General features: G+C 39.0%; 1 protein-coding gene across 4 annotated transcripts in view; it reads left to right on the forward strand.

Moving 5' to 3' along the window:
- myom1b (myomesin 1b) overlaps positions 1 to 17,123 on the forward strand; it is a 130,547-nt gene extending 113,424 nt beyond the window's left edge. For all 4 annotated transcript variants that reach the window (XM_072570372.1, XM_072570373.1, XM_072570374.1 and 1 more), the window contains 7 exons: positions 7,308 to 7,346; positions 7,445 to 7,550; positions 7,826 to 7,989; positions 9,473 to 9,509; positions 15,200 to 15,222; positions 16,016 to 16,071; positions 16,483 to 17,123. In XM_072570372.1, the coding sequence (XP_072426473.1) occupies positions 7,308 to 7,346; positions 7,445 to 7,550; positions 7,826 to 7,989; positions 9,473 to 9,509; positions 15,200 to 15,222; positions 16,016 to 16,071; positions 16,483 to 16,767 (710 nt within the window). In that variant the 3' untranslated portion in view covers positions 16,768 to 17,123. The remainder of the gene's footprint in view (positions 1 to 7,307; positions 7,347 to 7,444; positions 7,551 to 7,825; positions 7,990 to 9,472; positions 9,510 to 15,199; positions 15,223 to 16,015; positions 16,072 to 16,482) is intronic.
- The last annotated feature ends 878 nt before the right edge of the window (positions 17,124 to 18,001 follow it).

Here is an 18,001-nt window from a genome sequence, read left to right on the forward strand (position 1 = left end):
AATAGTGGCACAGTGGCTCAGTGGTTAGCACAGCTGCCTCACAGCGCCAGGGATCTGGGCTTAATTCTCCCCCCCATGCGACAATCTGTTTGAAGTTTGTACTTTCTTCCCATATCTATGTGGGTTCGTCCCACAGTCCAAAGGTGCGCGGCTAAGGTGGATTGGCCATGGTAAATGAATGGATAGAGTAGGGTGTGAGTCTGGATGGGATGTTCTTTGGAGGGCCAGTGTATACTTGATGGGCTGAATGGCCTGCTTCTACATTGTAGGGACTCAATGTATAACATAGACAATACATATAAGTTTGAGAGGTCCTATTAGTGTACATAGTTTGTTGTTAGTCAACTTCCAAGTATTTTAGAAGAATAAAAATAACCAACACCTTATGATAACATAAGAGAAAACCACAATTAGATCAATGGTTTAAGTGGTGCATATATGTAAATAAAGGTATCAAAGTGTGTCAAAAGTTGATTTCAGTTCCAACCTGGCCTAACTGGCTTTCTGCAGTATGGAATGGTAGCAGGGGTTGGGTGCTAATGATGAACTTTGTAAAATAAGCTCTCTTTTCTCTCAGAAAACTAAAATCCTAGTAACCTTCAGGGAAAATGTCAGAAAAGCAATTTGAAATTATTGGGATAAGATTGCTGTTTAGCATTCTCTCAGTGTTTGAATCATATGACCCGTGACTGAATAAACTGGATATGTTGACATGGATTGTGATACTCTCAAAGAGAAAACAAGGTACAAGTCTTTCCACAAGCAGTATAATCAGAAGTAAAGCATTTTGTGAAATGTGATGTTTTCCAGTTGAATAGTGATGGAAATCTGGGCCTTCTATTTGGAAGAAATTTACAAAATATTTGTTAAAGGGGACCTGGCATAATTCAATAATTTTTTTTTAAAAATTGGTCATTCTACAAAAGAGTAGGCATGGATTTTAACAGATTATATAACAAATTGACAAAATTCTATTTGGAGATCGTTGCTCATGTTTAATTGATTAGATTTTGCTGAGGTGTTTTATTTGGACAGTAAACATGTTCTAGCTGGTATTAAGAGAAGAGAAGGACGTTTGATTAAATGTTGACTGCCTTAAAAAAAAAAATCCTGGGGAAACAGACATTTCCTCCATGAAATAAATGAGGCATTCCACTTTGACACAAAGAAGAGAAAACTGTGAATTTCAAAACTGTCCAGATTACAGACACCGGCATCAACATACCAGGATGATTAAAAACAAGCAGTCAGCTGATTTGCAGATTGCTCATTCAAGACTTTAATGAATCCCCTTAACAAAATCATCAGGTTCCTCATATAATATTAGAGAAGGTATGAAGTTGGGTATCAAGAATTAAAGGTATCAATTGGGTTAATGAGCTGAAGAGTGTCAGATGGAGTTTAATTTGGATGTATGAAAGGTATTGCATTTTGGTAAAACAAACAAAGGCAAGACTTTTACAATTAAAAATTGGGCTTTGGGTAGTGCTGTAGAACAGAGAGACCTAGGAGTCCAAATACATAATTCTTTGAAATTTGCATCACATATAGATTGGGTGGTTAAGAAAGCATTTATCATGCTTGCCTGCATTGCTAAGTATAAGAGCTGGGTCATTATGTTGAGATTGTACTTTGGTGAGGCTTCTTCTGGAGTCCTGTGTCCAGTTCTGGGTCTCCCTGTTATCAGGTATTACTCTGCCTGACCTGCTGTGCTTTTCCAGCACAATACTCTTGACTACTTGCTAAAATGTTGCCAGGAATGGTGGGTTTGAGTTATAAGGAAAGGCTGAATAGGCTGGGACCTTTTTCACTGGAGTATAGGAAGTTCAGACGTGACCTTATAAAAGTTTATAAAAGCATGAGGGGCGTAGATAAGGTGAATGGGAGGTGTCTTTTCTCCAGGGTGGGGGATTTCAAGACAAAATTTTAAGTGAAAGGAAAAAGATTTTAAAAAGACATGAGGGGCACAGAGAGTGGTTCATGCATGGAATGAACTTCGAGAGGAAGTTGTAGATGTGGACAAAGTTATAATGTTTATAAGGCATTTAGATAAATTAATGAATAAGACATGTTTGGAGAATATGTGCCAAGCGGGTGAACTAGGTTCTTTGGGATTATAGGTAAAAACAATGACTGCAAATGCTGGAAACCAGATTTTGGATTAGTGGTGCTGGAAGAGCACAGCAGTTCAGGCAGCATCCGAGGAGCAGCAATATCGATGTTTCAGGCAAAAGCCCTTCATTATTCCTGATGAAGGGCTTTTGCCCGAAACGTCGATTTTGCTGCACCTCGGATGCTGCCTGAACTGCTGTGCTCTTCCAGCACCACTAATCTTTTGGGATTAAGATTGACATAGTCTGGTTGGACTGAAGAGTCTACTAATAGGAGAAAATAATGAGATCTGCAAATATTATCAAAGGATTTCACTATGTCTTATCATAAGCTTTTCATCAGCATGTGAATTTCACAAGTTAGTTGGCATGGGTCTAAAGGTATGGAATAATGGCAAAAATGCTACGTTTTATCAACCTGGTGCGCAGATCTATTTCTTCTATAATAATGCAAGTTCAAAACAAAATAATTGACAAGCGCAAAAGAGCAGAGAAAGTACAGCAGCACACCTTATGATTGAAGATGAAGGGGAATTTGCCAATGACAGAGATTAAGAGACTTGTGGAAATAGAAGCATCATTGACGTGAATACTGCAGCTGGACATCCTGTCAGCAAAGGAATTTTGTGGTGATCAATGGAATGCTACATTAAACTATATCAATCAATGAGACTGCAAGTTAATAATTCCTCTCGCATGGGTAATTCATAGAAGAAGTCCATTCCACGTGGTTGAACAATGTAGTCCCTGTCAATATAAGGAAAATCCTAAATTATCTTCTGTTCTGTTCAATAGTCCCCTGGTCTGGAAGGTACTATAATGAGGTCCATTTCTTTTTCTGTACATTTAAATGCTTAACATTCAGGGAAATGAGCATTCATCAAGATTGAGATTTTGCAGAAAATTTGAGAACAGTGAGGCACTATATACAACGGAGACAGAATTTAATTCAAAAGATTTTATGTATTGCAATAGTACTGGTTTGCTCAATTGGCTGGACAGCTGATTTGTAATACAGGGTGATGCCAACAACATGGGTTCAATTTGTGTACCGACTGAGGTTACCATGAAGGATGACGTTCTCGACCTTTCATTTTGCCTGAAGCATTGTGACCATCAGGTTAAATGACCACCAGTCATTAGAGCAATCCTATAGTCTGGTAAAACCATGGTTGCTTTACCTTTTTACTACAATAGGGAGAATACTATGGAAAGGATAGGCCCTGGTTAGATAATCAATCATGGTGGAAATGCAATATTTTCCAAATATGGCAATCAAACTGTTAAGGTTCGGTTGTCATAATTAATAAGAATTAATAACAAAATCTCATACTTTGAGCAACTGATAGAAGTAATTGTATATTTTATGCTACAAGTATTCATTTTGTTTGATAATGAGTGATCTGAGGAACAGAATATAATAGACCAACGGTTAGATAGTGGCAATGTCAGGGTTAAGCCACATAACAGAGCTGTCACATTCACAGAGCAATCGCCCAGAGCTGATAATTCAGTGACATACATTTCAGGGGAGTTTAACTATTCAAGTGGCATAACAATTTTGGAAAGTGATTTAAAGTCTGGAAGTAATACTTGTGTCAGAAATTGATCAGGAACTGAAGAAAGAGCTTCCAGTAATACAAGAGAGTGATCATGGTTCATGATCCTGTGGATACACAAGTGGAATTAGAGGCTGAAGTTTTATTAGTTAGACAATGAAATGAAGGATACAAAACAGTCTCACAAAGAACCATCAGCTGAAGTTTTCATGCTCAAGCCATTTTGATAACTATCAACAAACTTGAGGATTAACTATTAAAAGAAGCATAAAAGGAGAGTTAGACAGTTAGGCAGAGCTTGTTGTTTGTTTTGAGGTATCAGAAAAAGGTTAACCTTTCACAAATGTGGATTTGTACTGAAAAACATTCTTGTTTATGGAGCTTACAATGTAAAAGCTAGATTAATTGCTAGTTGTTTGGAGTGTTACTGGACAACAGAGAAGTAAGAATGCATTCTCCCACAACTATTACAAGAAACATTAAAAATATTTTTGAGTATCTGTGACCACATTCACTGGAGAGGAGACCAATCAACATAAAAGCCACATTTCTGCAGTCCAATACTTTTCAGAAAGAATTGTGCCTGAAACTGCCTGAAGGGGCTGTCGGTGCAGAAGCAAAACTATGGAATCTAAATAAACATGACTGTCGCCTAGGTCACTGCCTTGTTTTTGTTTTGGTGAAATATGATTTCCTGTAAGTTGGTTTCATTATATTAAATCCAGACAGTTCAATGTATTATTGGTACCATAGAGGAAAATGAAAACTTTCAATAATCTTGGTGTTAATAATTCACTGTCCGGTTGTATTACAGAATTTGGGAAATGTGTTATTAAAGTTGTTGTAGAATTTACATTTGGGAGTCAGGCTTTTAAATATATTAGATATTAAGCAAATTAAGTATGGGAATAACTTTATAGCAATAATCCTAGTTGGAGCATATCATTCATATTCAAGGTAATTGTACAAAATTATCACTCAGACTGGACCAGATGCTAGCTGTAATCATTTGGATTTAAAAACTGCAATGAAATTAAAATAAGAATGTCTTTATTTTCTTTTTGTGCTTCCCATCTGAAGGTAGGCCTGACTCAGATTGCTATGATTTCCACTGCTGGTAGGGTGAGGAGATAGGTCCTGAATCCATCCCAACCAGCATGTGGATCAAAACTCGTGCTGTTTGGATCAATCAAGCCACATCAGCCATCCAGCTAACTCAGCCAAAAAACCCATCCCTGAAGTCCTGGTTGCTGGAGCAATATATAGTTTTATGTGCGGCTTGTTGCCATGGAGTTATGGATACTGATGTCAGAGATTCCAATTATTTTCCACCAGTTGGCCAACAAGGAATCTCTCCTGCTCTTCCTGCCTGCCATTGATGTAGGTTAGAGGATTTTGCAGATTTGATACTCAATAGCTGCATTATGAATACATCTTCCTTATCAATCATGTTTTGAAATAGGTCTAGAATCTGGAGCTTCTGGTGCAGACACAGAAATACAACACAACTGGTGCTGAAATAACTCCACAGAGGCTGGCAACATGTCACCAAGTCAAATTTTATTTATATGTGCATAGTACTTGACACTGGTCTGGCTTCCTAAGAGCTAACTCTCTGGGTGAACAGAACCTCTGACATTCTTATTTATGTTTGTCAGCCAGGGCTCCCTGATTGGACAAAATTAACAGACTCCAATCAGGGAACTCATATTCTATGAGGCCCATCCAGGTGAGCTCGTTACAATCACTACAACTGCACCACAAAATCTCTACAGAATATTAATAGGGCAATTAAAACATTAAGAAAATAAATCCAGACAAAGGTATTCTTAAGGTTGCATTCTTAAGTAATCCACAGAACACAAGAATGGACTTTTTTGGCAATGCTCACTTGCGGGTATCCTGATGTGTATTCCACTGCAGCAGGTTTATAATATTACTGGTGGGTGAGGCTGGAAAATACGAAACTTTAGCATGGGAAGCAAATTAAAAAAAGGTTGTTAGCTGCGTTCTGGCTGTTAAAACTGGGTTCTTGTGGAGGCAGTGGATATGCATTTCAAATGTATTGAATATTTAAAGAGACTTTATGTAAAATAGACATACTGAAGTTTATATACCACTGATTGAAATGTAGACCGCCATTTCTTGTGGGATAATGTAGACTCTAGAAAAAGTCTGGCTGGAAAAGGTTATGAATTGACATGGTTGGCTTAAATCAAATGCTACAGAGAGAAGAATTCCTAAAATTAAATTCAATCCATGATATCAACTGATGGTATTGTGTTGTGAAAGAAATGCATATATGAAAAAATTGTTACAAGACCAAGAAGGTTGTCGAGCAATGTAATGCATAATACAGAATATAGAGATCATTGATTTAATTAGTTTTAAATAGTGGCTGTGTATATAAACTTTATTTCAAGAGAGAAAGGAATCTGTCGCTTGTATCCTGATTGATTTTAATTGAGTGTGGGTAGTGGGCGTTAAATGGGGTTTCACTTATATTCCTGTGATGTGCATTTTTGTAAATGAGTGTTTTAAAATGTGTGCAAAGATTGGCCCTCTCTGTATCCTTCACCACTTTGCTTTGTGGGTCTAAGGTAAAATGGCTATCGTCTTATGGACTGTTAGAGAGAGACAACTGGTAATGGTTTAACCCGAGGGTCACCACGCCTTGAAAGAGAGGAGAAATTGAGAAGGACAGTCATTCACATAACTTCAGACAGTGCAGGAAGTGAACCCAAACAATTGGCATCACAATCTCAGTTGGCTAGGTGGCTGGTTGATAATGCAAAATGATGCCAACAGCATGGGTTGAACTCCCACACCAGCTGAGGTCACATCGAAAGATTTCCCCCCTCACCTGAGGCATGCTGACCCTCAGATTAAGCCATTTTTTTTAAAGAGAGCAGCCTTCTGGTCTGGTAAGGCTATGACAATTTTACCTCTTGCAGAGACAAAGGGGCTGAGAAAAGGGGACAAATGGCCTGATATTTACAGAAATGTGCAATTGAAAGATAGTCATTAAAACAAATACAAATTTTAGATTAGATTCCCTACAGTATGGAAACAAGCCTTTTGGTCCAACAAGTCCACACCAACTCTCTGAAAAGCAACCCACCCAGACCCATTCCCCTACATTTACCTCTGACTAATGTACCTAACACTATGGGCAATTTAGCATGGCCAATTCACCTAACCTGCACATCTTTGGACTGTAGGAGGAAAACGGAGCACCCGGAGGAAACCTATGCAGACACAGGGAGAATGTGCAAACTCCACACAGACAGTCACCCAAGGTGGGAAGCAAACCCAGGTTCCTGGCACTATGAGGCAGCAGTGCAAACCACTGAGCCACCATGCCACCCAAATTTCTTACCTGTAGGCCTAAAACTTTTCAACTGGTGGCATTTTTGAATGCTGCTTCACACTGGAAATGCCCAGATGAGCTAATTAACATTTAGACATTGAATGGTATGCAGAGAAGTGGTAGAGAGGAAAGAGTTATTATCAAGAAGCAAAATGTGAAGCAGGAAAATCATGAAATTAAGGGTAACTGTAACCCTAACTGTAAGACACAATATCATTGGAGCCACAAAATCTGCTTTATCAAGCTTGTTTAACCTTAATGTTTCAGCTTTCGGTGATGTGATAAGTGAAGTTTGCCGTGCAGCTGGTGAGTATTCTGAACAGAAAGCCTTGCACTATATCTTCGATACTTTCTAGTGATTACTAATTGGGTATTGGAACTAAATGGTTCTGCTAACATTACAGCTCAAACTGCAACAGATCTGAAGGTACAGAGTACAGAGCATGGTATCAGAATCTACTCTTTTGTTACTTACTACCTGGACGAGTTGAAGATCATCTGGTATCACAAGTAAGAGAGAACTTTCTTCTATATATTTGGCACTAAAAAATTGGGAGCAAAGTAAATTGGGGGTGCTGACTTCCATGCCCAACTCACTCCCTGGAAATGAAACTCATAAAACCTAGCTCTTTCTTGTAACAGTACTTAGTTTTACAGAGAAAGAATATAGAGGTAGGAAGCTTTGTGCTTGTTATTGGAACCCATTTTATTAGATGTGAGACAGTTGGGAATGAATCACATCCTAAAGTTTAGATAGTTTTAAAATGCCTGTTGTCTTTTTCCAGAGACACAAAGCTTGCATCCACAGACCGGGTAAAGAGTGGTGTTACAGGAGAGCAGCTCTGGCTGCAGATTAATGAACCCACTGAAAAGGATAAAGGCCGATACACTCTTGAACTCTTTGATGGAAAAGCTGGACACAAAAAATCAGTTGAACTATCAGGGACAGGTAAGAAAAACAGATCAACTTCCAGCATGGTTATTTGAATATTGTAATAAAGTGTTCCTATTGGTCCATCATGAGATTATGCCAACGCAGCAGTTTAAGGGGAGGACTTTGGGCAGAAGAATAAATGTCAGCTCGTCGTGATTATAGAATATTCCTCATATACCAGATTCAGGAATCTTTGCACATTAATGGCAGGTGTCTGTACCACGTATCACCTTAATATCTGACCTATGATGTCATGGTAGTTGAGATGAATAACTGGGAGTAAGGTGCTTACTGCCACACCAACATAGCTTTTTTGACTTGAGTTCTGTTATTAAAAGGAATGTTTCCTCTTCCTGATGTTTGCAAAGTTTTGAAGGAAAATGTTTTGTAATCAATCTCAATATATTTCTGGTGGACATTTCACATATGGAGATTATGAACATGAAGCATGTAATTATCAAATAGATACAGGACAAGTCTTTACAGTTGGGATTGAGGTCTGCTCAGGAAGCTTCTAATTGCCATGCAAATTAAGTAAGAACATTCAATATTAACATTAATAACTGCGGAGCTTTGAACACTACTTGTTTCATATTTATGTCATCTGGGTTATCATTTAGCAATCCCACCCATAGAATGTGTTAAAACTAACATTGTGCATTCAGAAAAAATATTAAATGTTGTTTAAAATGTGTGGAAATGGCATTTTAAAACATTTTATTAAGGGAGGTTTAGTTGTTTATGACTAGCACAGTAAACCACCATAATTAATGCCAAGTGTAGACCTCTGTTAAGATTTGTTGCTTCTCACACACTACATATTGTGCCATATGTTTCAAATTCCTTTGTTTGTGAGGCTTATCAGCATATCCAGCAAGATGAGGAGCATCAGAACTAAGAGGAGGCAATTCCGTTATTTGAGCCGGCCACCTGCCACCCGCCACCCCCCACACCTCGCCCCCCATTTTGTTGATTATATTACTCACAGAGTTTTCTGTGACATCTGGCTTTCTGCTGCTTAAAATACATAAATATCTTGTTTTAATGTGTTTGCTCTATAATCAGCTGTATAAAGATATAGCTTTCAATGAGAATAGTGTTTTTTTTTCAGGGAAGTGCTTAAATTGAAGTACCTCTGTCTAATTATTTCAGCTTTCCCCTGATCTTTTGGTCATGTAGGCATGACGTTGATATGATAATTTTATGATGAATTAGTGCAGCGTTATGGAACATCACTAAACTATTTTCTTTTAGTTATTAAATCAGAGGTAGGATCTGTGAAGACAAATGAAATTTGACAGTAGCAGCATTAATAAAGTAAACATATTTGGGTGCTAGAGTGTAATATTGACATTGCAGATTGACAGACACATTTCCATCAATAGAAATGAAAATCATACAAAGTTTTATATCCACCAGGAATTGCAATGGCTTTTGTTACAACATAGTGAACTAGTTTGCTACATATTTATCTCACTAACGTCTCTCTTCTTTAAAGTTTTTGATGAAGCCTTTGCAGAATTCCAGAGGCTGAAGTAAGTATACTGATTTTACTAAAAATTGTTTATGTGCAATGTTTACACTTTTAAAAAATCTTTCTCCAATCCATCCTAAAGATATTGATTACTTGCTGGGTTATGACTCTACATAGAACATAGAACATAGAACATAGAACAATACAGCACAGAACAGGCCCTTCGGCCCACGATGTTGTGCCGAACTTCTATCCTAGATTAAGCACCCATCCATGTACCTATCTAAATGCCGCTTAAAGGTCGCCAATGAATCTGACTCTACCACTCCCACGGGCAGCGCATTCCATGCCCCCACCACTCTCTGGGTGAAGAACCCACCCCTGACATCTCCCCTATACCTTCCACCCTTCACCTTAAATTTATGTCCCCTTGTAACACTCTGTTGTACCCGGGGAAAAAGTTTCTGACTGTCTACTCTATCTATTCCTCTGATCATCTTATAAACCTCTATCAAGTCACCCCTCATCCTTCGCCGTTCCAACGAGAAAAGGCCGAGAACTCTCAACCTATCCTCGTACGACCTACTCTCCATTCCAGGCAACATCCTGGTAAATCTTCTCTGCACCCTCTCCAAAGCTTCCACATCTTTCCTAAAGTGAGGCGACCAGAACTGCACACAGTACTCCAAATGTGGCCTAACCAAAGTCCTGTACAGCTGCAACATCACCTCACGACTCTTGAATTCAATCCCTCTGCTAATGAACGATAATACTCCATAGGCCTTCTTACAAACTCTATCCACCTGAGTGGCAACCTTCAAAGATCTATGTACATAGACCCCAAGACCCCTCTGTTCCTCCACCTGACCAAGAACCCTACCATTAACCCTGTATTCCGCATTCTTATTTGTTCTTCCAAAATGGACAACTTCACACTTGGCAGGGTTGAACTCCATCTGCCACTCCTCAGCCCAGCTCTGCATCATATCTAAGTCCCTCTGCAGCCGACAACAGCCCTCCTCACTGTCCACAACTCCAGCTATCTTTGTATCATCTGCAAATTTACTGACCCACCCTTCGACTCCCTCATCTAAGTCATTAATAAAAATTACAAACAGCAGAGGACCCAGAACTGATCCCTGCGGAACTCCACTTGTAACTGGACTCCATGCTGAATATTTACCATCTACTACCACTCTCTGACTTCGACCGGTTAGCCAGTTTTCTATCCAATTGGCCAAATTTCCCTCTATCCCATGCCTCCTGACTTTCCGCATAAGCCTACCATGGGGAACCTTATCAAATGCCTTACTAAAATCCATGTACACTACATCCACTGCTCTACCCTCATCCACATGCTTGGTCACCTCCTCGAAGAATTCAATAAGACTTGTAAGGCAAGACCTACCCTTCACAAATCCGTGCTGGCTGTCCCTAATCAAGCAGTGCCGTTCCAGATACTCGTAAATCCTATCCCTCAGTACCCTTTCCATTACTTTGCCTACCACAGAAGTAAGACTAACTGGCCTGTAATTCCCGGAGTTATCCCTATTCCCTTTTTTGAACAGGGGCACAACATTCGCTACTCTCCAGTCCCCTGGTACCACCCCCGTTGCCAGTGAAGACGAGAAGATCATTGCCAACGGTACTGCAATTTCCTCTCTTGCTTCCCACATAATCCTAGGATATATCCCGTCAGGCCCGGGGGACTTGTCTATCCTCAAGTTGTTCAAAATGTCCAACACATCTTCCTTCCTAACAGATATCTCTTCTAGCTTATCAGTCCGTTTCACACTCTCCTCTTCAACAATACAGTCCCTCTCGTTCGTAAATACTGAAGAGAAGTACTTGTTCAAGACCTCTCCTATCTCTTCCGACTCAATACACAGTCTCCCACCACTGTCCTTGATCGGACCTACCCTCGTTCTTGTCATTCTCAGGTTTCTCACATACGCATAGAATGCCTTGGGGTTATCCTTGATCCTATCCGCCAGGGATTTTTCATGCCCTCTCTTAGCTCTCCTAATCCCTTTCTTCAGGTCCCTTCTGGCTATCCTGTATCCCTCCACTGCTCTGTCTGAACCTTGTTTCCTCAACCTTATGTAAGCCTCCTTCTTCCTCTTTACTAGACATTCAACCTCCCTCGTCAACCAAGGCTCCCTCACACGACCATTTCTTTCCTGCCTGATCGGTACATACATATCAAGGACACGTCGTATCTGCTCCTTGAAAAAGTCCCACATTTCCACCACATCCTTCCCTGACAGCCTATGCTCCCAACGTATGCTCCTCAAATCCTGTCTTACAGCATCGTAATTTCCCTTCCCCCAATTGTAGAAACTTCCTTGTTGTGCGCACCTATCTCTCTCCATAACCAAGGTGAAAGTCACAGAATTGTGGTCGCCATCACCAAAATGTTCACCCACTAACAAGCCCACCACTTGTCCCGGTTCGTTACCGAGTACCAAATCCAATATGGCCTCCCCTCTGGTTGGACAATCTACATACTGCGTTAGAAAAGCTTCCTGGACACACTGCACAAACACCGCCCCATCCAATCTACTTGATCTAAAGAGCTTCCAATCAATATTTGGGAAGTTGAAGTCGCCCATGACTACGACCCTGTGGCTTCTGCACCTTTCCAAAATCTGTTTCCCAATCTGTTTCTCCACATCTCTGCTGCTATTGGGGGGCCTATAATAAACACCCAACAAGGTGACTGCACCTTTCATATTTCTGACTTCAGCCCATACTACCTCCAGAGGCAGATCCCCCTCAAACTTCCTTTCTGCAGCCGTTATACCATTTCTAATTAGCAATGCCACCCCCCCTCCTTTTTTACCACCCTCCCTAATCTTACTGAAACATCTGTACCCAGGAACCTCCAACAGCCATTCCTGTCCCTCATCTATCCATGTTTCCGTGATGGCTACAACATCGTAGTCCCAGGTACCGATCCACGCCTTAAGTTCACCCACCTTATTTCTGATACTCCTTGCATTGAAGTATACGCACTTGAGCCCATCTCTGTGTCTGTAAGTAGTCCCTGTCAGTGCTACCTTCTCCACAGCCTCCCTACAGTCTTGGACATCCTGACACACAGCTAGCTTACTTGCTGGACTACAAGTCCGGATCCCATCCCCCTGCCAAATTAGTTTAAACCCCCCCGAAGAGTGCTAGCAAACCTACCCCCCAGGATATTGGTGCCCTTCTGGTTCAGGTGCAACCCGTCCTGTTTATACAGGTCCCACCTTCCCCAGAATGCAGTCCAATTGTCCAAATATCTGAAGCCCTCCCTCCTACACCATCCTTGCAGCCACGTGTTCAACTGCACTCTCTCCCTATTCTTTGCCTCTCTGTCACGTGGCACCGGCAACAATCCAGAGATGACGACTCTGTCTGTCCTAGCTTTTAGCTTCACTCTGTCTGTCCTAGCTTTTAGCTAGGACATGTGCTGGCTGCCTTCAGCACTTCATTTTCTAATGTGTGAGCTTAGGCCCTATCAGACTTACATATAAATAGACACTTCGTAGAGTTTAAGCCAATATCTAACGCAACTTAAGAATGTTGAATAGGTTATAGTGTTCTTTTTCTTAACACATTGAAAATATATTAAAAGATCTTAATGAGATTTTCCATTAAGTTTACCTGTAATACCTATCTTTCCTGTATTTATGATTTGGAGATGCCGGTATTGGACTGGGGTGTACAAAGTTAAAAATCACACAACACCAGGTTATAGTCCAACAGGTTTAATTGGAAGCACACTAGCTTTCCTGTAGGTGGTGATATAATGCCAGTTTTTAGTGTTATTTTATTGATGTTAGGAACACCTCAGTGAAGCAGTCTATCATTTTGGCCTATGGCAATTTTTGTATCTTCTGCACTTCAGAACACAGTTTCATTTAACTGTTTTAGAAGTTATTAAACCATTCCATCAATTCATCTATGTTTGTAGTATAGCAATGACCAATCAGACCTACATAGCTAATGTTCCAACTTTTCCAAGTATTCACAGAAACAATGTGAAAACTTGTGTTCCAGCATCTGATAGCCAGAGGACACCACCACCCATCAAGCCTTAAAAGCACACAAAACTCTTTCACGTCCTGAAAATGTTGGAAACGAACACACCCAGGATGTAATGTCTGGTCACAACAAGCAGATACCCTGCTGGACAGGGTAACCAAGCAAGAGTAAACTCAGGACATCTTCAGGACAGCCAGAAGTATTTTATAGGCAAATATTTCTTAAGTGTAATCATTGGAAGTGTAATTAAAAGGAAATCTAACAGCTAATATATGCTGCTCTGATGAACCGCAAAGAGGTAAAAGATGTGGCAACTTGCTTCATGTATTGCTTGAGAAGTATATATTGGCCAAGACATCAGGAGCCTTTCCTGTACTTTTAAAATACTTTATGAGAGACTGCACCATGTCAGAGAAGTTGCACTCAGTTATGGATCAGCTTTTCACTTGTGTTCTTTGACACAGAAGCAAAAGTGATTCAACGAAGTAACGCTTCTAACTGTAGGAATCAGAACCCCCATCTCGCAGCACATCATTTCCACTGGGCACACAGGCAGTGCTAAACAGCAGGTTATATAAATTCTCCATTACTTTATTCCAGCCGCATTGATTTGCAGCTGTGTATTTGAAGGAGGCGACAGTACGTCTTAGAAGTCTTGCATACCAATTTTCCACATACAAATTCAAAATGTGGGGGGAAAGCATGTTCCCTGAGTATTTTTTAAAAAATGATTGACAGTGGATGTGCAGTGGGGCATTGGAAGGGTGGAGATGTGAAGGCATTTAGAACAACTATGCACAATTCTAAATTTGCAACTCACATTATTCACTTTCCATAAGTTATTTGGTTCTGAGCCCATCAGGTGACCATGTGCATGTTTTTTTCAGTAATTGATGTGAAATGGTACTTTGAATCAACACAACTTTGCACTTCCTAATCTTAGCACTTATAATACCCATGCTTAAATGAGCTAGTACAACATGTACCAGTGATTGAGCCTTCAACCATCCCGGTCTGTTTCAATAATCTATTCACATGAGCATGCAAAACATCAGACAGGAAAAGAATTATTAGTTTATCTAACTTGTTGCATATAGTTGTGATGCCATGTCTATGACTTTAAAATACTCCGTAGCCTTCAGGCACAATATAGTCTATGAGGTGAGGTGAAAATAAACATCAAAACCCAAGGCCAATTACGGGAAAGAAAAAAATGAAATGTTTGGTTTTTTTTTTAGATGATTCAAATAATTCCAAGAGGTTAAATTGACCATGAGAATGTACCATTTTGAACCTACCTCTTGTATAATGTGATCAGTGTCATTGGAGAAGCAGTGAACACTTTTTTAGTGGTTTAACATGGATCTTGCACTACAGTAAATAAATAATAACCATAAGTCAGTTAAACAATTATAGTCACCTCATGGAAATATAATTTGTTACTATATTTGTCTAATGTTTTAAAATATGTCTCAGAAGTTTCTACATTCAGTCAGACACAGAGAAGAGACATCACGCCAATAATAGCTTCCCATGTGTCTCTTAATGGAGTTCTATTTTTAATAAATAAGTCTAGCAGAGATTTATGTTTATGGAGTCACAGTTATGATGTTATCAAAATATATTTATAATTATCAGTGTGTAAGTATATAATTATTTCAATGCAGATTAACACATTTGCCTTAATTTATTTTTCACTTTTTTCTCATCTTTAATAAACAGACAGGCAGCAATTGCTGAAAAAAGTGAGTATCATGTTGTCAGATATTTTATAAAGAAATCATGAATATTTTAATATATTTAAATTATGGTATAAATTAGTGAACTGATTAGATAAATGATATAGATGAACTTAAAATTTCAATCTTTTATGAAGGTATAAGTTTGATTATTTTCTATAAAGTGCAACAATTTCTGGATGAAGGTTTGCTCACTGAGCTGAAAGCTTGATTTCTAGATGTTTCATCACCCTACTAGGTAACATCTTCAGTGGGCCTCCAGGCAAAGCACGTTTCATGATTCTTCGCCTGGAGGCCCACTGAAGATGTTACCTAGTAGGGTGATGAAATGTCTGGAAATGAACCTTCCTGTTCAGCGAGCAAACCTACATCCAGAAGCTCAACCTGAGCTACAAAACTTCTCAAAACTCACTACGATGCAACAATTTTGCTGAACCATAAATAGGAACAGAAGGCCATTTAGCTCTTGAGTTTATTCTACTATTCAGCAAGATCACTTCAATGATATATCTGTAGCTTTGCAATTTCTTTCTGAGATACTCATTTGGGAATATAAGAATGGATTGTGATTGACTTACATTTCATTGTTCAAAATTGGAAAAGCATCTGATGCCCACATGTTCTCTTTAAAATGACACCGTGGAGAATGGGAATGAAGCTTGTGTTTTCTACTTTTGTTATTGTCCATGCTGAGTTTCTATAGTACTCTTCTTTGTAAGTAATTCTGTAATTTTAATATTAACACTTTAAGATGTACTTTTGTGTCAGATGTAAGAAAATTTATTTTTCTCTCTGATAGATCGTGCTCGTGTTATCGGAGGTTTGCCTGATGTTGTTACAATTCAAGAAGGAAAGGTAACTAAAAACTGCAGCTTACTGAAACTATAAATGCTGTAAATATAACAGCCACCATGTTTTTCTGTCATTTTAAGAAAGGTAAATGCTGCCAAATTGTTAGCTGGCGATTTATGACGTTGTCCTACACCGTTTTCACAATAACAAACTCATCTAATAATTTAGTGGCAAAATTTTTAAAGGTTTTATTGTTATTACTGATCATAGAAATTATGTAATCTGTTTTAAGTTTGAGTGATCAACTGAAAACCTTTACAGCTAATTCCAAAAATCTAATTTCTGTTTAAGTGGGTGAAATCACATGCTGGAACAAATAAGATATTTTGGAGTCAGAAGTAACTTAATTTTGTTCTCTAATGGCTGTTTTTGGAATTGTTGAGGAAAAATATTGTTTTCTTATTTCTTTTTTAGTCACTTAACCTTACTTGTAATGTCTGGGGAGAACCTGTGCCTACAGTTTCCTGGCTGAAGAATGATAGAGAACTGCTAGGTGATGCTCATCTACTACTGAAGTTTGACTCAGGAAAATTTGCTTCTTTCACTATCACCGATGTCAGAACCACAGACTCTGGCAAATACAGCATCCTCGTAAAAAACAAATACGGCACTGAAACAGGCGACTTTACTGTAAGTGTTTTCATCCCTGAGGACGAAGAAGTACAAGTTGAACAGGAAAAAGCAGCAAAGAAAAAGTGAAGCGACTGTATTGAGAAAGATAGGAGTGAGCCAACAAGCTCAGGCTAACATATATTATCAGTGGTGTGTAAGATTTGATGTGGAGGTTAGTTGATTCTTATATGAAGAGTAAAGGTGAGACTGGAGGAATGATTTTCAAGCAGCAGTTTTAAAACTTTCATTGTCTGTACTAAACTAGTCACTGAGTGCATCTGAAGCATTGAGTTAGTGAAGTAGACTTCCTATAGATAAGTTGTTAGCCCTCTGTTTCCTTTTGTGTCTCTAATTTCAATGTGAACACCAAATATGTTGATGCTGTAACCAATAAAATCCCATAGCAATACATGAATAAATGGTGCACAAATCTTTCACACTTACCTCCACCTGTTCCACCGTGTCTTCTTTCAAGGAATGTTTTCACATTTGTTCACCACTTTTTTCTAATTCATTAACTCCTATGTTGTATTTTAAGTTACAGTGTCCCTTACCCAACTCAATTACATCTATTAAAATGAGTATTTCTGCACTGCCAGGCACATATTGAAGTGTAATTCCTGATCAAATCATGCAACAGGTTCTGTCTGACTTGTCTTCACACAGTTCCCATTTGATGAGTTGAAGTCTACTCTGCCATCTTTTATGGGTTCTCTGTGATTAGATTTCTAAATTCTTTGATATGTTGCCATACTTGAGCTCCAGACTACTGAATTTGCTTCTGGAGACAGCCTACTGTATGACTCAATAACTTAAAAAAAAATAGGAACTTGGGCCATCTACAAAATATGCATAACTCATAGAAGAAGTGATAGAGATTCAAACATGTTAAATGATTCCATATTTCAGTGATAGACTAGTACAAATGTCAAAAAGGGACACTGTAATTTTAGTTTATCCAACATTGGAGCAGCAATATGCACAAATTCATATGATTTAACTCTTGTTTGCCACTAGTAATTCTTTGTGTGTATCAATTTGAGCAATGCAATCTATCCTCCAGTGGTTTCCTGTAGTAAATGTGGTTTAATCTACGTGGATGGGCGTTCTCTGAGTCATACTGAATTGAGGGTTTTCCTTTGGTAAAGTGACAGCTCTGCTTTAAAATTTCAGAAAAGAAACATTGATTGTTGTTATATTAACTCACTTCTTGATTATTAAACCCATTACTGACTGCACTCCCATTACTACAGCAAATATTTGTTCCTGCTAGACTGAAAACTGGGTGGTCCTTGATTAGAAACTGTTGCTTCACTCATAT

Source organism: Chiloscyllium punctatum, chromosome 5 (assembly GCF_047496795.1).
Source record: "Chiloscyllium punctatum isolate Juve2018m chromosome 5, sChiPun1.3, whole genome shotgun sequence".
NCBI classification, from domain to species: Eukaryota; Metazoa; Chordata; class Chondrichthyes; order Orectolobiformes; family Hemiscylliidae; genus Chiloscyllium; species Chiloscyllium punctatum.